At 40.9% G+C, this 21,192-nt stretch overlaps 2 protein-coding genes across 3 annotated transcripts; both read left to right on the top strand.

Moving 5' to 3' along the window:
- The first annotated feature begins 3,176 nt into the window (after positions 1–3,176).
- mul1 (mitochondrial E3 ubiquitin protein ligase 1) lies at positions 3,177–10,892 on the top strand. 2 transcript variants are annotated; one of them, XM_020506797.2, is made up of 5 exons: positions 3,177–3,274; positions 7,391–7,545; positions 8,108–8,316; positions 9,570–9,781; positions 9,998–10,892. In XM_020506797.2, exons 2-5 carry the CDS (start codon positions 7,426–7,428, stop codon positions 10,513–10,515), a joined length of 1,059 nt encoding a protein of 352 aa, XP_020362386.1. In that variant the 5' UTR covers positions 3,177–3,274; positions 7,391–7,425; the 3' UTR covers positions 10,516–10,892. The 2 variants fall into 2 exon arrangements, with proteins under 2 accessions (XP_020362386.1, XP_020362387.1); XM_020506798.2 differs by having other exon boundaries at positions 3,264–3,357.
- Positions 10,893–15,088: 4,196 nt separating this feature from the next.
- Positions 15,089–17,827, top strand: LOC116354365 (calcium/calmodulin-dependent protein kinase II inhibitor 2). Its single transcript, XM_074933765.1, is given in 4 exon segments — positions 15,089–15,098; positions 15,370–15,531; positions 15,807–15,893; positions 17,805–17,827. Coding segments are annotated over 4 exon segments (282 nt in total).
- Positions 17,828–21,192: the final 3,365 nt, after the last annotated feature.

Below are 21,192 nucleotides of genomic sequence, written 5' to 3' on the forward strand. Positions count from 1 at the left end.
AGGAGAGAAGGAGTGGGGGAATGGCGGGGGAATCAAGGAGAGTCAAGGAGAGAAGGAGCGGGGGAATGGCGGGGGAATCAAGGAGAGAATATAAAGTAGCATACAGTGATGAGAATGTCCATTCTTATCTTGTAGGAGTATGTTTTGTTAATGAGGAGCATCTGATTGGATTACCAATTTTGAAGAATCCAGGATCATGAGACACGGGCTTGTTTAGATTTTTTTGTTCATCTGAGGATCAGAATGAGCGTGTGTTCTGTCTCACCCGATTTGAGAAGTTTGATGTGTGCTGTGTGTCTCGTCGGAACAGGGGACCCCTCAAGGGGGTTATATCTGGCGTTTTGTGGAAAGTCGATGTTGCAAAGATTAAAAACATTCATGGAGTGATTGATGCTCGTCGGATGAATCGTGTGGTGAAGACTACAGTATCTGTTATTTTGTTCTTTGCTATGGAATCTCTCCCTACACTTATTTTCATATGGAATCTCTCCATACCCTTCTTTTGATATGGAATCTCTCCCTACTCTTCTTTTGATATGGAATCTTTCCATACCCTTCTTTTGATATGGAATCTCTCCATACCCTTCTTTTGATATGGAATATCTCCATACCCTTCTTTTGATATGGAATCTCTCCCTACTCTTCTTTTGATATGGAATCTCTCCATACCCTTCTTTTGATATGGAATTACTCCCTACTCTTCTTTTGATATGGAATTACTCCCTACTCTTCTTTTGATATGGAATCTCTCCATACTCTTCTTTTGATATGGAATCTCTCCATACCCTTCTTTTGATATGGAATTACCTCCTACCCTTCTTTTGATATGGAATTACTCCCTACTCTTCTTTTGATATGGAATCTCTCCCTACCCTTCTTTTGATATGGAATCTCTCCATACCCTTCTTTTGATATGGAATCTCTCCATACCCTTCTTTTGATATGGAATCTCTCCCTACTCTTCTTTTGATATGGAATTACTCCCTACTCTTCTTTTGATATGGAATTACTCCCTACTCTTCTTTTGATATGGAATCTCTCCATACCCTTCTTTTGATATGGAATCTCTCCATACCCTTCTTTTGATATGGAATCTCTCCCTACTCTTCTTTTGATATGGAATTACTCCCTACTCTTCTTTTGATATGGAATTACTCCCTACTCTTCTTTTGATATGGAATCTCTCCATACCCTTCTTTTGATATGGAATTACCTCCTACCCTTCTTTTGATATGGAATTACTCCCTACTCTTCTTTTGATATGGAATCTCTCCCTACTCTTCTTTTGATATGGAATCTCTCCATACCCTTCTTTTGATATGGAATTACTCCCTACTCTTCTTTTGATATGGAATCTCTCCATACCCTTCTTTTATGTGGAATCTCTCCATACCCTTCTTTTGATATGGAATCTCTCCATACCCTTCTTTTGATATGGAATCTCTCCATACCCTTCTTTTGATATGGAATCTCTCCATACTCTTCTTTTGATATGGAATCTCTCCCTACTCTTCTTTTGATATGGAATCTCTCCCTACTCTTCTTTTGATATGGAATCTCTCCATACCCTTCTTTTGATATGGAATCTCTCCATACTCTTCTTTTGATATGGAATCTCTCCATACCCTTCTTTTGATATGGAATCTCTCCCTACTCTTCTTTTGATATGGAATCTCTCCATACCCTTCTTTTGATATGGAATCTCTCCATACCCTTCTTTTGATATGGAATCTCTCCATACCCTTCTTTTGATATGGAATTACTCCCTACTCTTCTTTTGATATGGAATTACTCCCTACTCTTCTTTTGATATGGAATTACTCCCTACCCTTCTTTTGATATGGAATTACTCCCTACCCTTCTTTTGATATGGAATCTCTCCATACCCTTCTTTTGATATGGAATCTCTCCATACCCTTCTTTTGATATGGAATCTCTCCATACTCTTCTTTTGATATGGAATCTCTCCCTACTCTTCTTTTGATATGGAATCTCTCCCTACTCTTCTTTTGATATGGAATCTCTCCATACCCTTCTTTTGATATGGAATCTCTCCATACTCTTCTTTTGATATGGAATCTCTCCATACCCTTCTTTTGATATGGAATCTCTCCCTACTCTTCTTTTGATATGGAATCTCTCCATACCCTTCTTTTGATATGGAATCTCTCCATACCCTTCTTTTGATATGGAATCTCTCCATACCCTTCTTTTGATATGGAATTACTCCCTACTCTTCTTTTGATATGGAATTACTCCCTACTCTTCTTTTGATATGGAATTACTCCCTACCCTTCTTTTGATATGGAATTACTCCCTACCCTTCTTTTGATATGGAATCTCTCCATACCCTTCTTTTGATATGGAATCTCTCCCTACTCAAGTGCTTTATAAACTACGGAGTCAGAGCATTTGTTCCAAGACCAATGCAGTGTGATCACTGTAAAGCTTGTGGACACGTTTCAAATTTTTGCAGAAGGGCGATTCCGAGATGTCCAAGTTGTGGAAAAGATCATGCCGTGTTTTAAAAGTGATGAAAATGTGATATGTTGCAGTTGTGGTGGAAACCATGAAGCCAAGTCTTTGGAATGCCCAACGAGAGTGGAAGAGAATGAGGTGGCCAAAGTCAAGGCTGTCCAGAGCATTTCATATGCAGTGGCTGTATAAAAGGGTTAAGGGTTCGAATGGTGCTCCTGAAGAGTCCATGGAGCCTTCACTGAAGGATACAGGGTTTGCCGTTCAACAGCTGGACCCAGATATGTTAAAGGTTAAGAAGGTGGACTTCATGGCCTTTATTGCTATGGTGATCAATGGCACTGCCAAGGTGGAGAGGAAGTCCAGGAAAATAGATATCCTTGTGGATGCAGTGGAACGGTTCCTGGGACTAAATGACTTCTCGGCGGAGGAGTTGCATGGTGTATTGGCACAAGCCGTACCACCCTCTCAGAGCCTGAGAAGGGAGATATGGAGATTTGAAGGAAGGAAGAAGTGGGAGTTTTGGGATTTTAGTTTCATCAATGTGTTTTTATTTATTTATTTAATTTGGGTGGATTAAGTTAGTTTCCCTACCTTGGTTTTCAACCCAGTTGAGTTGGTAGCAGTAATAGACCTTTTTGGGTTGTAGTCTCCCATAAAACCCACAGAAGTAGAAGCTTTTCACTTCATAAATGGTTGAACACTGTCACCTGCTGGTCAAATGACCACATTGAAATAACTTTTATTTTGAAGTGAGAAAAGGAACCCGGAAATACTGTTTACTGTGAGAAAGTGGAGGGTGAGTGCTAGCTACTTGTGGTTGTATTTATGTAATCTTGGAACGAAGTCGATCCTTTTTTAAATATAAACGTAATTTGCTGGGTGAGAGATCTGTGTGATTACAAACTATCTACATCAGTGAAGGGCTAAATTACAGAGCCCCTTAGCTAGCGCAATGTCAACAATCTTGCTAGCTACTGACAGGTTTTCATGTTCAGTCAATATATTCTGTATGATGCCAAATGTTTTAATATGTTTTGTATTTTGGCGAGTGCGTTGCTGTCATTAGCTCAGCATTTGAAATGGCCACTCGCCTCCAGAAGGTCAGTCAACCCAAATAGATTTTTGCTGGATCAAAATTAGAGTCCTCGATTACGTTAGCTACAGTAATAATTAGTTGGGTCATTCTCACGAAATTTGACCCAAAAATTATCCAGTTTAATTTTTAACGAAATGTCCTCTTTGATCACTTGAGATTAGGATCTGTACTTATCTATACAAAAATAGTAAGGCAACATGCAAAAATTTTAAAGATTTGACTGAGATATGGATTTCACGATTGGTCATAGATGCCTACAAAACAAAAAAGTAGGGCTGGATCAGAAAACCAGTCAGTGACCATCATTTATTTGCCTCATGCTGCACGACACATCTTCACATAGAGTTGATGAGGCTGTTGATTGTGGCCTGAGGAATGTTGTCCCGCTCCTCATCAATGGCTGTGTGAAGTTGCTGGATATTGGCAGGAAATGGAACAAGCTGTCGTACATGTTGATCCAGAGCATCCCAAACATGCTCAATGGGTGACCTGTCTGGTGAGTATGCAGGCCAGAAGAAACGGGACATTTTCAACTTCCAGGAATTGTGTACAGATCCTTGAGACATGAGGCTGTGCATTATCATGCTGAAACATGAGGTGATGGCGGCGGATGAATGGCATGACAATGGGCCTTAGGATCTGGTCACGGTATCTCTGTGCATTCAATGTGCCATCGATAAAATTCAATTGTGTTCGTTGTCCTTAGCTTATGCTTGCTCATACCATAACCCCACCGCCACCATGGGTCACCCTGTTCACCACGTTAAAATCAGCAAGCTGCTCGCCCATACGACGCCATACACATGGTCGGGAGGCCGGTTGGACGTACTGCCAAATTCTCTTAAAACGTTGGAGGTGGCTTATGGTAGAGAACTGAACATTCAATTCTCTGGCAACAGCTCTGGTAGACATTCCTGCAGTCAGGATGCCAATTGCACGCTCCCTCAAAACTTGACAATTTCCACAAAATTCGTATTACCACAAAAGTCAGAAAAAGTAATAATGAAATCAATGTCTAATACATTTTCTACTTTGCTCCCCTAATGAAAAGATGTGAGTTAAACATAACACTGAAAATAAAAATCAAATCACATGTGGTTAGCAGATGTTAATGCGAGTGTAGCGAAATGCTTATGCTTCTAGTTCCAACAATGCAGTAGTAACCAACGAGTAATCTAACCTAACAATTCCACAACTGCTACCTTATACACACAAGTGTAAAGGGATAAATAATATGTACATAAAGATATATATGGGTGATGGTACAGAACTGCATAGGCAAGATGCAGTAGATGGTATCGAGTACAGTATATACATATGAGATGAGTAATGTAGGGTATGTAAACATAAAAGTGGCATAGTTTAAAGTGGCTAGTGATACATGTATTACATAAAGATGGCAAGATGCAGTAGATGGTATAGAGTACAGTATATACATATGAGATGAATAATGTAGGGTATGTAAACATTATATTAAGTGGCATTGTTTAAATAATGTTTTTCCATTATTAAAGGTTCCGACCTAGAATATGTGGACGTCTATAAGTACCTAGGTGTCTGGCTAGACTGCAAACTCTCCTTCCAGACTCATATCAAACATCTCCAATCGAAAATCAAATCAAGAGTCGGCTTTCTATTCCGCAACAAAGCCTCCTTCACTCAAGCCGCCAAGCTTACCCTAGTAAAACTGACTATCCTACCGATCCTCGATTTCGGCGATGTGATCTACAAAATGGCTTCCAACACTCTACTCAGCAAACTGGATGCAGTCTATCACAGTGCCATCCGTTTTGTCACTAAAGCACCTTATACTACCCACCACTGCGACTTGTATGCTCTAGTCGGCTGGCCCTCGCTACATATTCGTCGCCAGACCCACTGGCTCCAGGTCATCTACAAGTCTATGCTAGGTAAAGCTCCGCCTTATCTCAGCTCACTGGTCACGATGGCAACACCCATCCGTAGCACGCGCTCCAGCAGGTGTATCTCACTGATCATCCCTAAAGCCAACACCTCATTTGGCCGCCTTTCGTTCCAGTACTCTGCTGCCTGTGACTGGAACGAATTGCAAAAATCGCTGAAGTTGGAGACTTTTATCTCCCTCACCAACTTCAAACATCAGCTATCTGAGCAGCTAACCGATCGCTGCAGCTGTACATAGTCTATTGGTAAATAGCCCACCCTTTTCACCTACCTCATCCCCGTACTGTTTCTATTTATTTACTTTTCTGCTCTTCTGCACACCAATATCTCTACCTGTACATGACCATCTGATCTTTTATCACTCCAGTGTTAATCTGCAAAATTGTAATTATTTGCCTACCTCCTCATGCCTTTTGCACACATTGTATATAGACCCCCCCTTCGTTTTCTACTGTGTTATTGACTTGTTAATTGTTTACTCCATGTGTAACTCTTTGTTGTATGCTCACACTGCTATGCTTTATCTTGGCCAGGTCGCAGTTGCAAATGAGAACTTGTTCTCAACTAGCCTACCTGGTTAAATAAAGGTGAAATAAAAAAATAAAAATAAAAATAAAAAAAATAAAAAAAGTGGCATTGTTTAAAGTGGCTAGTGATACATTTTTTACATCAATTTCCATTATTAAAGTGGCTGGAGTTGAGTCAGTATGTTGGCAGCAGCCACTCAATGTTAGTGATGGCTGTTTAACAGTCTGATGGCCTTGAGATAGAAGCTATTTTTGAGTCTCTCGGTCCCTGCTTTGATGCACCTGTACTGACCTCGCCTTCTGGATGATAGCGGGGTGAACAGGCAGTGGCTCAGGTGGTTGTTGCCCTTGATGATCTTTATGGCCTTCCTGTGACATCGAGTGGTGTAGGTGTCCTTGAGGACAGATAGTTTGCCCCCAGTGATGCGTTGTGCAGACCGCACCACCCTCTGGAGAGCCTTACGGTTGTGGGCGGAGCAGTTGCCGTACCAGGCGGTGATACAGCCCAACAGGATGCTCTCGATTGTGCATCATCTCCTGAGGTTGAAGAGGCGCTGCTGCACCTTCTTCACAACGCTGTCTGTGTGGGTGGGCCAAAAATATTTCTAATGAAATTATAAAATTATAATGAAATTAAATCGGACTCAAATTTCTGAGCTTTTTAGCCGTTTCGTAAGTGAGAAGGCCAAGGGGGGTAAAGGGGCTATTTGAGACTAAGAACCTAATTCTGAAGACATACAAGCAAATAAATGTACTTAACTTCTACTACTCACCTAGATGATGCATCATGGGTGAATAAAACTTTGTTTTTAAAGGAACTTAAAAAGTGTTACGGAAATGAGACACATGCCATCAGACACTGTGTTTGTACGTAATACATATTGTAGTTTATTGTCAACTTCAACTAGTATACAATTTTTATGATTTGTGGATAACCTGCAGCAAAATATTTGGTGTTTTATTCAAATAAGCAAGTTTTTCTGAAGTAAAATCTTATAAAATTACCAGAGTTTAATCCGGACGCATTTCGATAATGAGAATTTGGGGTGAAAATGTACACAATTCAGGAAAAAATGTATTTAAAATAAGACACTTAGCCAAAAAGTACACATCTTAATCCTCAGAACGATAGTTGATTTTTGCAGATGCATCATGGTTTTTGTATCTCAATGTGATACATGGTTCATAAGAATCACCCAGCTAGGTGGCAGTCAGTCAAGTCTCTGTAAATATGGATTAGTAGGCTGACAAACCAACTGGCCAAGTATAATTCTGTAGTGTAATTACATGGCATTCATATATTCCATCAAGGTCCAACTAACACATGAGCGTAGCTTTATAGAATGTCGTCTGACTCCCAATCCAGGTGGGGTTACACCTGCCCTTGTGTTCTCTGAAAATATGGATTCTACTGGGAAACCCTCCACAGCTCAAGTCCTACTATTAACCACCAGCTCAGCACTGACTGCAGTCTTCTACTCTGTGTACAGGAGGAGGACAACAACAGTAGCAAGATTAAAGGTAATCACATTATAGGCTTGTCTCATCTATCTTTCTTATCTCTTTAAATCTGGTAGGATTGTGGTTAGGCTAATCATTGACAAATGACACATCTTGAGGGGAGTTTAAAGACATGGTCCGGAACGTTGGCGACGTAAGTATTTTGTAAACCTCTCGCTGTGGGATGGATTTGTCAATGTGTAGTTCGTACAGTACATACATAATCTATGAGTATAATTACTGTTTTACCTCAAGTAGCCACGAAATCCCTAGTTTGAAAGGCAGAGCGAGAGACGGTGAGCACATATATGGTATAGTACGCAATTTTGGGGGACCACTTTTGGCTTGTGAGCACTACTATCTGAACTACTGGCTAAAAAGTATACAAAAGTGTCAATCTCTTTAAATTGTTTTGTTTGCAATTTACCAGAGCATACAGTAGCACTGCACCCAGAAATCCAATGTGATATTATCAATAGTTCAGACATACTGTTATTTGCGTTTTACCAGGAAAGAATTTAACCTCATCAAAATGATCATTGGACGTTTTTGATTGTTCTTCAATATGCTTTATGTTTTACAGGGAGCCAAGAGAGTGTCTATTGATCAGGATCTGAAGAACATCCTGACAGCAGCACCAGGAAAATGTGTCCCTTACGCTGTGATCGAAGGTGTTGTGAGATCTGTTAAAGAAACCCTGAACAGCCAGTTTGTGGACAACTGCAAAGGGGTCATCGAGAGGTTAACTCTAAAGGAGAAGAAGATGGTGTGGAATCGCACCACTCATCTCTGGTAGGTGCTAAAGTTGTGGCCAAAAGAATGAGAATGACACAAATACTAATTTCCACAAAGTTTGCTGCTTCAGTGTCTTTAGATATTGTTGTCAGATGTTACTATGGAATACTGAAGTATAATTACAAGCATTTCATAAGTATCAAAGGCATTTATTGACAATTACATGAAGTTGATGCAGAGTCAATATTTTCAAGACCTCTGCAATCTGCCCTGGCATGCTGTCAATTAACTTCTGGGCCACATCCTGACTGATGGCAGCCCATTCTTGCATAATCAATGCTTGGAGTTTGTCAGAATTTGTGGGGTTTTGTTTGTCCACCTGCCTCTTGAGGATTGACCACAAGTTGTCAATGGGATTAAGGTCTGGGGAGTTTCCTGGCCATGGACCCAAAATATCGATGTTTTGTTTCCCGAGCAAGTCCTGGCTCTTGCTGGACTTTCTTGGGCACCCTGAAGCTTTCTTCACAACAATTGAACCACTCTCTTTGAAGTTCTTGATGATCTGATAAATGCTTGATTTAGGTGCAATCTTACTGGCAGCAATATCCTTGCCTGTGAAGCCCTTTTTGTGCAAAGCAATGATGATGGCACGTGTTTCCTTGCAGATAACCATGTTTGACAGAGGAAGAACAATGATTCCAAGCACCACCCTCCTTTTGAAGCTTTCAGTCTGTTATTCGAACTCAATCAGCATGACAGAGTGATCTCCAGCCTTGTCCTCGTCAACACTCACACCTGTGTTAACGAGAGAATCACTGACATGATGTCAGCTGGTCCTTTTGTGGCAGGGCTGAAATGCAGTGGAATTTTGGGGGGATTCAGTTCATTTGCATGGCACAGAGGGACTTTGCAATCACTGATCACTCTTCATAACATTCTGGAGTATATGCAAATAGCCATCATACAAACTGAGGCAGCAGACTGTGAAAGTTAATATTAGTGTCATTCTCAAAACCTTTGGCCACGACTGTACATTGAATTGCTATGATGTATTCTTGCACGCTCTCTTACTGATGGCTGTTAGGAGGCTCAGTTTGTGTGGATGTATGGTTTGTGTGTAAAGACACTCACACACTAACGATGAACCAACAGTTAACTTTTGTTCCTCTTATGTATATTTATTCATTCAAGGTAACACAAAATCATTTGTAAACACAAACAAAATGTATGAAAATAATGTTATGCTCTACACTGCATATTTTTGTGGATACACATCTCTCTAGATATCTCTAATATTTTGTACCTGTCAGGAACGAGAGTGAAAAGGTCATCCACCAGCGCACCAACACGGTGCCCTTTGACCTGGCATCCCACGACATGGCCATGGCCGCCACCATCCGGGTCATCCGTCCCCTGGACTCCTCAGAGCTAGACCTGGAGACCACTTACGAGAACTTTCACCCCACGGTCCAGTCCCTGACCAATGTCATTGGCCACTTCATCAGCGGGGAGCGCCCTAAAGGTATGGTCCTTTTGTGTGGTCCTGTGTTGCTCAGTTAAGCCCAGGGCTAAGGTCAACACTGCTTTAGTAGAGCATGGCACTTGCAAAGCCAGTGTTGTGGGTTACATTGCTGCTGGGTCCACCCATACTAAAATGCATTCATGCATGTAAGTCTTTAAGTCACTTTGGATAAAAGCTAAGTGGCATATGTTGTTGTTGTTGTTATTATTATTATAGGTATCCATGAGACGGAGGAGATGCTGCGTCTGGGGGAGAGTGTGACTGGGGTCGGGGAGCTGGTGCTGGACAACAACCTGGTGAAGCTCCAACCTCCCAAGCAGGGCCTGAGGTACTTCCTCAGCCGACTGGACTATGACTCCCTGGTGGAGAAGCAGAAGAGCAGCGTCAGAGTCTGGAGGGTCCTGACTGCGTTGTTTGGTGTGGTAGCTTCTACGACGCTCCTCTTCATCCTGTGGAAGCAGTGGGTTTACCACAGACAGAGGAGAAAGGAGAAGAACGTCCTGGAGGAGTTCAAGGAGCATCAGAGGAAGAGGATGAGGGTGCTGAATGTAGAGGAGACCAGTGTTTCCCCTAGTGCCTGTACGGTGTGTCTGACCCGGGAGCGTTCCTGTGTGTTCCTGGAGTGTGGGCATGTCTGTGCCTGTGACCAGTGCTACCAGGCTCTTCCAGAGCCAAAGAAGTGCCCTATCTGCAGGGCACCGATAGAGAGGGTAGTACCGCTTTATAACAGCTAATGGACAATGCCATGGCGATTGTAGCTGGACTAATCTAATGTTACTGAAAATGTCACTGAAAAAAGGATTGTATTTGTTTTTCTTTTTGTTTGTCTTTTTTTGTGTGACAGGAAAATGACTGTGTATAATTTTAAGTGGGACTTGTAGCTTTAACATTTCATTGAAAGATCAACCTTACTTGTAATGCTGTGTTGTTATTATGCATATGTTGATTTGATTTATATCAGTGGAGGAAAAGATGTGTCCTTTTTCCATAGAGAGTTGTAGAATCAACTCAGAAGTTGAATGTCTTCACCTCAATGTTTCTCCAAAGCACATCAAAGCCATTTTGAATAAAGAACGAAAAACACAAAACAAATCCTCAACTTATTTGGCAAAGTTGGAGTGTACATTTACATCTGTATACTAACTATCCACACAGTTATGAAATTATGTATTGCTGCCAGGACAGAGTGACTTCTGCCTTTCATACATGTTTTCAACAGTGATATTTTATGTTTTGCATAAGCCATTGAATTTGATATGAGCAGTGAAAGTACAGAAATAAAACATGTGCAAGATAGAAACATTTGATAATTTAAGAAAAGTATCAAGCTCTATCCCCATTGAGACCGTGTCTGTGCCTCGACCTGGGTTTGGCAAAACTAAACATGGCGGTGTTCGCCTTAGCAATCTCACTAGGATAAAGACCTCCTCCATTCCTGTCATTATTGAAAGAGATCGTGATACCTCACATCTCAAAATAGAGCTACTTAATGTTACATCCCTTAATTCAAAGGTAATTATAGTCAATGAACTAATCACTGATCATAATATTGATGTGATTGTCCTGACTGAAACATGGCTTAAGCCTGATGAATTTACTGTGTTAAATGAGGCCTCACCTCCTGGTTACACTAGTGACCATATCCCCCGAGCATCCCGCAAAGGCGGAGGTGTTGCTAACATTTACGATAGCAAATTTCAATTTATAAAAAAGACAATGACTTTTTCGTCTATTGAGCTTCTAGTCATGAAATCTATGTAGCCTACTCAATCACTTTTTATAGCTACTGTTTACAGGCTTTCTGGGCCATATACAGCGTTCCTCATTCAGTTCCCTGAATTTCTATCGGACCTTGTAGTCATAGCAGATAATATTCACATTTTTGGTGACTTTAATATTCACATGGAAAAGTCCACAGACCCATTCCAAAAGGCTTTCAGAGCCATCATCGACTCAGTGGGTTTTGTCCAACATGTCTCTGGACCTACTCACTGTCACAGTCATACTCTGGACCTAGTTTTGTCCCATGGAATAAATGTTGTGGATCTTAATGTTTTTCCTCATAATCCTGGACTAACGGACCACCATTTTATTACGTTTGCAATTGCAAAAAATAATCTGCTCAGACCACAACCAAGGAGCATCAAAAGTCGTGCTATAAATTCACAGACAACACAAAGATTCCTTGATGTCCTTCCAGACTCCCTCTGTCTACCCAAGGACGTCAGAGGAGAAAAATCCGTTAACCACCTAACTGAGGAACTCAATTTACCCTTGCGCAATACCCTAGATGCAGTTGCACCCCTAAAAACTAAAAACATTTCTCATAAGAAACTAGCTCCCTGGTATACAGAAAATACCCAAGCTCTGAAGCAAGCTTCCAGAAAATTGGAACTTAAATGGCGCCACACCAAACTGGAAGTCTTCCGACTAGCTTGGTAAGACAGTACCGTGCAGTATCGAAGAGCCCTTACTGCTGCCCGATCATCCTATTTTTCCAACCTAATTGAGGAAAAAAAGAACAATCCAAAATGTCTTTTTGATACTGTCGCAAAGCTAACTAAAAAGCAGCATTCCCCAAGAGAGGGTGGCTTTCACTTCAGCAGTAATAAATTCATGAACTTATTTGAGGAAAAGATCATGATTATTAGAAAGCAAATTACGGACTCCTCTTTAAATCTGCGTATTCCTTCAAAGCTCAGTTGTCCTGAGTCTGCCAGGACCTAGGATGAAGAGAAACACTCAAGTGTTTTAGTACTATATCTCTTGATACAATGATGAAAATAATCATAGCCTCTAAACCTTCAAGCTGCATACTGGACCCTATTCCAACTAAACTACTGAAAGAGCTGCTTCCTGATATTGGCCCTCCTATGTTGAACATAATAAACGTCTCTCTATCCATCGGATGTGTACCAAACTCACTAAAAGTGGCAGTAATAAAGCCTCTTTTGAAAAAGCCAAACCTTTACCCAGAAAATCTTTAAAAACTATCTGCCTATATCGAATCTTCCATTCCTCTCAAAAGTTTTAGAAAAGGCTGTTGCGCAGCAACTCACTGCCTTCCTGAAGACAAACAATGTATACGAAATGCTTCAGTCTGGTTTTAGACCCCATCATAGCACTGAGACTGCACTTGTGAAGGTGGTAAATTACCTTTTAATGGCATCAGACCGAGGCTCTGCATCTGTCCTCGTGCTCCTAGACCTTAGTGCTGCTTTTGATACCATCGATCACCACTTTCTTTTGGAGAGATCGGAAACCCAAATTGTTCTACACGGACAAGTTCTGGCCTGGTTTAGATCTTATCTGTCGGAAAGATATCAGTTTGTCTCTGTGAATGGTTTGTCCTCTGACAAATCAACTGTACATTTCGGTGTTCCTCAAGGTTCTGTTTTAGGACCACTATTGTTTTCACTATATATTTTACCTCTTGGGGATGTCATTCGAAAACATAATGTTAACTTTCACTGCTATGCAGATGACACACAGCTGTACATTTCAATGAAACATGGTGAAGCCCAAAAATTGCCCTCGCTAGAAGCCTGTGTTTCAGACATAAGGAAGTGGATGGCTGCAAACGTTCTACTTTTAAACTTGGACAAAACAGAGATGCTTGTTCTAGGTCCCGAGAAACAAAGAGTTCTTCTGTTGAGTCTGACAATTAATCTTAATGGTTGTACAGTCGTCTCAAATAAAACTGTGCAGGACCTCGGCGTTACTTTGGAACCTGATCTCTCTTTAGACAAACATATCAAGGACAGCTTTTTTCCATCTACGTAACACTGCAAAAATCAGAAACTTTCTGTCCAAAAATTATGCAAAAAAATGTATCCATGCTTTTGTTACTTCTAGGTTAGACTACTGCAATGCTCTACTTTCCGGCTACCCGGATAAAGCACCAAATAAACTTCAGTTAGTGCTAAACACGGCTGCTAGAATCCTGACTAGAGCCAAAATATTTGATCATATTACTCCAGTGCTAGCCTCACTACACTGGCTTCCTGTCAAGGCAAGGGCTGATTTCAAGGTTGTACTGCTAACCTACAAAGCATTACATGGGCTTGCTCCTACCTATCTCTCTGATTTGGTCCTGCCATACATACCTACACTTACGCTAGGGTCACAAGACGCAGGCCTCCTAATTGTCCCTAGAATTTCTAAGCAAACAGCTGGAGGCAGGGCTTTCTCCTATAGAGCTCCATTTTAATGGGATGGTCTGCCTACCCATGTGAGAGACGCAAACTCGGTCTCAACCTTTAAGTCTTTACTGAAGACTCATCTCTTCAGTGGGTCATATGATTGAGTGTAGTCTGGCCCAGGAGTGTGAAGGTGAACGGAAAGGCTCTCCCTAGGAGGGGTGCGTCACTTGAGTGGGTTGAGTCACTCAAGTGACCCCCCCCCCCCCCCCCCTTGGGTTGTGCCGTGGCGGAGATCTTTGTCGGCTATACCCGGCCTTGTCTCAGGATGGTAAGTTGGTGGTTGAAGATATCCCTCTAGTGGTGTGGGGGCTGTGCTTTGGCAAAGTGGGTGGGGTTATATCTTTCCTGTTTGGCCCTGTCCAGGGGTATCATCGGATGGGGCCACAGTGTCTCCTGACCCCTCCTGTCTCCGCCTCCAGTATTTATGTGTCGGGGGATAGGGTCAGTTTGTTATATCTGGAGTACTTCTCCTGTCTTATCCATTGTCCTGTGTGAATTTAAGTATGCTCTCTCTAATTCTCTCTTTCTCTCTTTCTTTCTCTCTCTCAGAGGACCTGAGCCCTAGGACCATGCCTCAGGACTACCTGGCATGATGACTCCTTGCTGTCCCCAGTCCACCTGGCCGTGCTGCTGCTCCAGTTTCAACTGTTCTGCCTGTGATTATTATTATTTGACCATGCTGGTCATTTATGAACATTTTAACATCTTGGCCATGTTCTGTTATAATCTCCACCCGGCACAGCCAGGAGAAGACTGGCCACCCCTCATAGCCTGGTTCCTCTCTAGGTTTCTTCCTACGTTTTGGCCTTGCTTGCTGTTTGGGGTTTTAGGCTGGGTTTCTGTACAGCACTTTGAGATATCAGCTGATTTACGAAGGGCTATATAAATTGATTTGATTTGATTTGATCAAGTATTTCCCCCAAGTTAGCCTACAAAGTGACTGAATCAGTTATCTCTTATAGAAATTAGATGAGGCAGTATGCAATGATATTTCATTATTAATTCATAATGGCTTGACTAACGGGATTCTCCTTGAACCACGAAGGTACAAAACATGTAACATAAGGAGTGTGTCATGGGGAGACTGGTGGATGGAGAAGGAAAAATGGACCTCCGTCGGTGACGTGTATTTTCTACCAGTTCTTGGGATTGTTTTGTATCGCACTCCTTATCAGCTTTAGCCTAATATTTTACAACGGTGTCATTTTATTATGTAAATGTACTGTACTCCATTGATACATGGCCATGATACAAGGACAGAAAAGTTTGAATACATTATTTTTAATGTTAACGATATTAGACAATTAAATTTTCAGTGTGTTATGATATCTGCTTTTTCACCGGCGTATTTCAGTATCGATTATTGACTAACCTTGTACTGTGAAGACCTGTTGGGAGTATTGCCTTTCAACGAGAAATATTATGGTGTTGATGGCGCTGTGTGAAAGGTCTCCATCACGTGTTGCCTGCAGGATGCCCGCAACTTCTATTGTGCTGCACTGACTAAAATACCACCTAAACCCGGACAGATTGGGAGAGGTAAACGAGGTGAGAGACGATTGTCAACAAAGGACTTTTTAAATAATCATTACAATAAATTGAATAAACACTTTTGAAAATAGTGTGTGTGTTCAAAAATACAGAGTTGGGCTCTTTCATTGGGAAATGTTAATATTTTCCTGTGGCTTGACTGGACACAGCATGTATAATATTCACTTTTCCATGAGTAGAGATATAGAGGGCGTTGTATGAAATCCACCATCTTAGTTTGACTGACAATCTGAGTGAATCCTCACAATTTCGTGTTTTCTTCTAATCGCCAGTTGTCATTGAAGATGACAGAATAGAAGACGAGCTGAAGGACCCAGCAGAAAAAACACCTGCCTGTGTCAAGAATATCCCAAAAGAAGGTTGGAAGCACAAAAATACTGTAGGCCTACTATCCTTGCTCAGCAAAAAAAGCACTTTGGTATGTTCTCGTTTTGTATTTATTTCAGTGATGCCTATTAGTCCATGCTTCCAAACAGAAAAGAACTGTGAAATCACTTCACTTTGTCATTTGCTTTTAAAGCACATGTTATAGAACCTCATTAATTGATCCATTCTAAATGATTGATTAATGATATGGAAATTATTCCCCAATGCAAAGGATCCTAAACTTGATCCTAAACTTGCTCTTGTTTTTACTCTATCTTGGCTGATTATTTTGCTACTGTACATTACTGTTCAGTCTTGCAAAGTTTCAGTACTTTTGTACAAAATGTTAAAACTGTGTTAATGTGTTTTTCACCTTTAATAGCATACATTAATAACTTTTGAATACCCTTTTGGTAGTGATGACCACTTGTTTTTTTACAGAATGACATTTGAAGGACTACTGTTTTTAATCATGCACTTTTGGGTTTTGCCATTTGTACTTAAGTTGTTGCTGCAAACTGCCTGCTCATTCTAATGTAAAAAACGTATTTTAACATCAGGCATCTACCTATGAAACAACTACAACTATTCCTGTTCTGTGATTGTAACAGTAAACACATTTTTATAATACAGTGCTGTCATGGGGAATATGATCAGAACTGTAATATATCTCAGAAGATGCCATTACATACATGTATTGTCAGTGACATGTCCAATGGCCCAATGTGCATTTCTGATCATGTTTGTTTGAGGGCTTTTTTGTCAATATCTGCCCTTGCATGGAATAGTCTGAGCAGAAGTGTCTCTGTGTCAAAAGAAATGACTGGCATACATATTGTTTGCAACTTGGAATGACATATTTATTATTTAAATATTGTGTACGTTGCACCCCTTTTCACTGAACAGGACTATGTTTGTAATGTGCAATCAAGTATTACAATGTGAAAATGAATTGTGTACCTTGTTTCCCTTCTCCCTGACTGACCCATTATTTGCATCACTTTGCACTCTTTACCACTAAACAAACCATTATTGCTATACTCTGTTAATTACAGTTTCATACATCAATAATGACCTAAAGTAGGCCCTGTTATTACATTGCCACTGTCAGCCACTAAGTGCCACAGCACTACACTCAGGGTGCTGTGACTTCAGAAGATGTTTTCACTGACTCTGAGGATACCAGATTATTCTCAGGTAATCAAGCATATATGTATATGTATATGGTGGCTGTAGCTTTGAATTAGGAGTGTCTTTACTGGCATTCCATCAATGGATATAACTCCTATTTAGGATATTGTTTTTCCTTACTGCTATAGGAAGGAAAATATTAAAGTGAATACTAAAGTGATACAAGCGGTATCCATATCAAATAATGACTCAACTGCCCTCATGGTTGGTTTGTATAATATTATGTAAGCAGGTGAACTGGTCTTTTCCTTGAATATATTCAACTAATTTGTTTTCATAAGAAAAACAGTATTGACATTGTCAGTGTCTGGTGGTACAATCAGTGTGTTTGTGGCTATAGCTCTGTTTGGCCAGTAGGAAATGCCAGCCGCTATAGATAGATCATCTGAAATCATGGATTCGATCAAGGGAGGCTGGAGGGAGGAGCTATAGGAGGACAGGCTTATTATAATGGCTGGAATGGAATACATGGAACGGTATCAAATACATCAAACATACGGAAACCATATGTTTGACTCCGTTCCATTATGCCATTCCAGCCATTACAATGAGCCCTTCCTCCTATAGATCATCCCACCAGCCTCCACTGGATGTAAGGTCGACATCACTAATAGTTAGTAGGATATAGCCTACTCTGAACTACTCTACCATATATTACACATAATCTATCATTCATATTTTAACCCAGTATCATGTCATATTTGTTATTTCAGCACTCTACGCCTGCTTCAACTAATCAAGGGCTTGATGATTAGTTCTGTTGACTACTTGAATTAGGTGTGCTAGTGTTGGAATAGGACACATTTGTGCAACGACTAAGTCTCCCAGAGAAATAGACATCAACTGAACAGAGTCAGCATCTCAATTTGAAAGATCATCCTCCAACTGAAGTGACTGAGGAACAAAAACACACAACGCATAATCATAACAAGCCCTCACTTGCAAGCATCTTATATGCCGCCAATCAACATGTACTACATGTGCATCATTAATCAGTAGGACTTGAGGTTTTGTATAATAGAGGCTTTGTTAGAAGATGAGAAAGAGAAACTCACAGTCCCGGTTTCATACTGAAGACACATTATATACAGTACCAGTCAAAGGTTTGGATGCACCCATTCAAGGGTTTTACTTTATTTTTACTATTTTCTACATTGTACAATAATACTGAAGACATCAAAACTATGAAATAACACATGGAATCATGTAGTAACCAAAAACCCGAAGGTGGCTCCCCTGCCTGTTCGGGCGGCGCTCGGCGGTCGTCGTCGCCGTTCTACTAGCCGCCACCGATTCCTTTTCGTTTCATTTTGTCTTATTGGTTGCACCTGTTCCCTGTTTCGTTTCTTGATTTATGTCTATTTAAGCTGGTTAGGTCCGCCTAAGTTTGTGCGGGATTGTTACTCTGTTGGTTGTGGGTGTGTTTTCGTGTTTGTTTTCTCCGGACTATTTGGTCCTGTGTTTGGGCTGGCCTGTTTAATGCGCCCTGTATTTTGGCATGATCGTTTTGTGCCGGAGAATAAATTACGATTTACCGAACCCTCTGCTCTCTGCGCCTGACTCCAACCCACCACTCCTAGTAAACTCTGACAGTGTTAAACAAATATATAGTATATTTCAGATTCTTCAAATTAGCCACCCTTTGCCTTGATGACAGCTTTGCACGCTCTTGGCACGCTCTGGTCTTTTTTGGTTACTACATGATTACTGGGAGACAAGAAGTGAGTACAGAGAGTTCATATTTAATAAATAACTGACATGAAACAAACAGGGACAGTGTCTGGACATGGGAAACATAACAACAATTATGCTGACACGGGAAACAAACTGAGGAACAGACAGATAGAGAAGGGCAATCAACAAAGTGAAGGAGTCCAGGTGAATCCAATATTGCGTTGATCCACGTAATGATGGTGACAGGTGTGCATAATGATGGGCAGCCTGGCGCCCTCGAGTGCCAGGGAGGGGGAGTGGGAGCAGGCGTGACACTATTATTCTACAATGTAGAAAATTGTCAACAAAGAAAGAAAGAACAACCCTTGAATGAGTAGGTGTGTCCAAACCTTTGACTGGTACTGTATGTCCACAGAGGAGCCATTTACCAAGATGTTTCTTTGTATGGGAGCTTGTTTCTCAGGTTTCAATGCACAGCACATATGGTACAGCTGATTCAAAGCATCTTCACCATCATGGTTCACATTTCTTTTGACATTGTGATGGTGTTTTTCTGTCTGAATTTAACTCCACCTCACAGCAGAAAGCATCAACACATTATTATAATAACTGGATGAAAGTGACATATTGTGCTAACATTACAGGGAAATTATAGCAATGAATACAAAATCTGTTTGGAAAAAAGTTGTGAGCCACCGAGTGTAAGATACAGTATTTACATGGTCCACTGGTGGATAGCTTTCCATTTTGAGGTTTTGGGCTGATACCATTAAACATGTGGAAGGAAACATCATGCTAGACACCCTGGCGTTCAGTGATTTCCCCAGGAAACAAGGGTAACATATGGCGGAACTCTTGGTATGACAACCGTGAGCTGGGAAAACACAACACACCACGGATTGCCAAAGCCAGGACTGTTGCCTTAGCAACTGCTCAGAGCCTCTAGCTCCTGCTCCCAGTGCAGTTGTTGCTGTTAACTTCTTATGGCTGCAGGGGCAGTATTGAGTAGCTTGGATGAAAGGTGCCCAGAGTAAACGGCCTGCTCCTCAGTCCCAGTTGCTAATATATGCATGTTATTATTAGTATTGGATAGAAAATGCTCTGAAGTTTCTAAAACTGTTTGAATGATGTCTGTGAGTATAACAGAACTCATATGGAAGGCAAAAACCTGAGAAGAAATCCAAACAGGAAGTGGGAAATCTGAGGTTGGTCGATTTTCAACCCAGCCCCTATTGAATACACAGTGGGATATTGGTTATGTTGCACTTCCTAAGGCTTCCACTAGATGTCAACCGTCTTTAGAAACTTGTTTGAGGATTCTACTGTGAAGTGGGGGCTCATAAGGGCTGTTTGAGCCAGGTGTCTGGCAGATTGCCACAGGCTCTGAGGCGTGGTCACGAGAGAGCTCTCGTTCCATTGGTTTTCTACAGACATAGGAATTCTCCGGTTGGAATATTATTGAAGTTTTATGTTAAAAACATCCTAAAGATTGATTCCATACATCATTTGTTTCATTTGTTTCTAACTTTTTGACATTTCGTCTGCAACTAGGGAGCGCGCTTCATGACTTTGGATTTGTTTACCAAACGTGCTAACAAAAGTAGCTCTTTGGACATAAATGATGGACATTATCGAACTAAATCAAACATTTAATGTGGAACTGGGATTCCTGGGAGTGCATTATGATGAAGATCATCAAAGGTAAGTGAATATTTATAATGCTATTTATGACTAATGTTGACTACCCAATATGGCGGATATCGTTTTGGCTTCTTTGTTGTCGAGAGCTGTACTCTGTGCTGTGCTTTTTCCGTAAAGCTTTTTTGAAATCTGACACAGCGGTTGCATTAAGGAGAAGTGTATTTGTATTTCCATGTCTAACAATTGTATTTTCATTGACATTTATAATGAGTATTTCTGTAAAATCATGTGGCTCTCTGCAATATCACCGGATGTTTTTGGAACTAGTGAACATAACGCGCCAATGTATACAGAGATTTTTTTAAATATAAATATGCACTTTATCGAACAAAACATATATGTATTGTGTAACATGAAGTCCTATGAGTGTCATCTGATGAAGATCATCAAAAGTTAGTGATTCATTTGATCTCTATGGTATAAGATACATGTATGTTTGAGGAATTTTAATTATGAGATTTCTGTTGTTTGAAATTGGCGCTCTGCACTTTCACTGGCTGTTGCCTTGGGATTGCTTAAACAGAGACTATGTAGGATTTGTTTTTTTGGTGTTTTTGCACCATGAGACCTCTCTTTGGACTGCTGTTTGGAGCTAAAAACCCATAATTACTTGGGTTTGGTCAGTTTGTGTGTGTGTGTGTGTATGTGTGTGTGTGTGTGTGTGTGTGTGTGTGTGTGTGTGTGTGTGTGTGTGTGTGTGTGTGTGTGTGTGTGTGTGTGTGTGTG

This window comes from Oncorhynchus kisutch, linkage group LG17 (assembly GCF_002021735.2).
Source record: "Oncorhynchus kisutch isolate 150728-3 linkage group LG17, Okis_V2, whole genome shotgun sequence".
NCBI classification, from domain to species: Eukaryota; Metazoa; Chordata; class Actinopteri; order Salmoniformes; family Salmonidae; genus Oncorhynchus; species Oncorhynchus kisutch.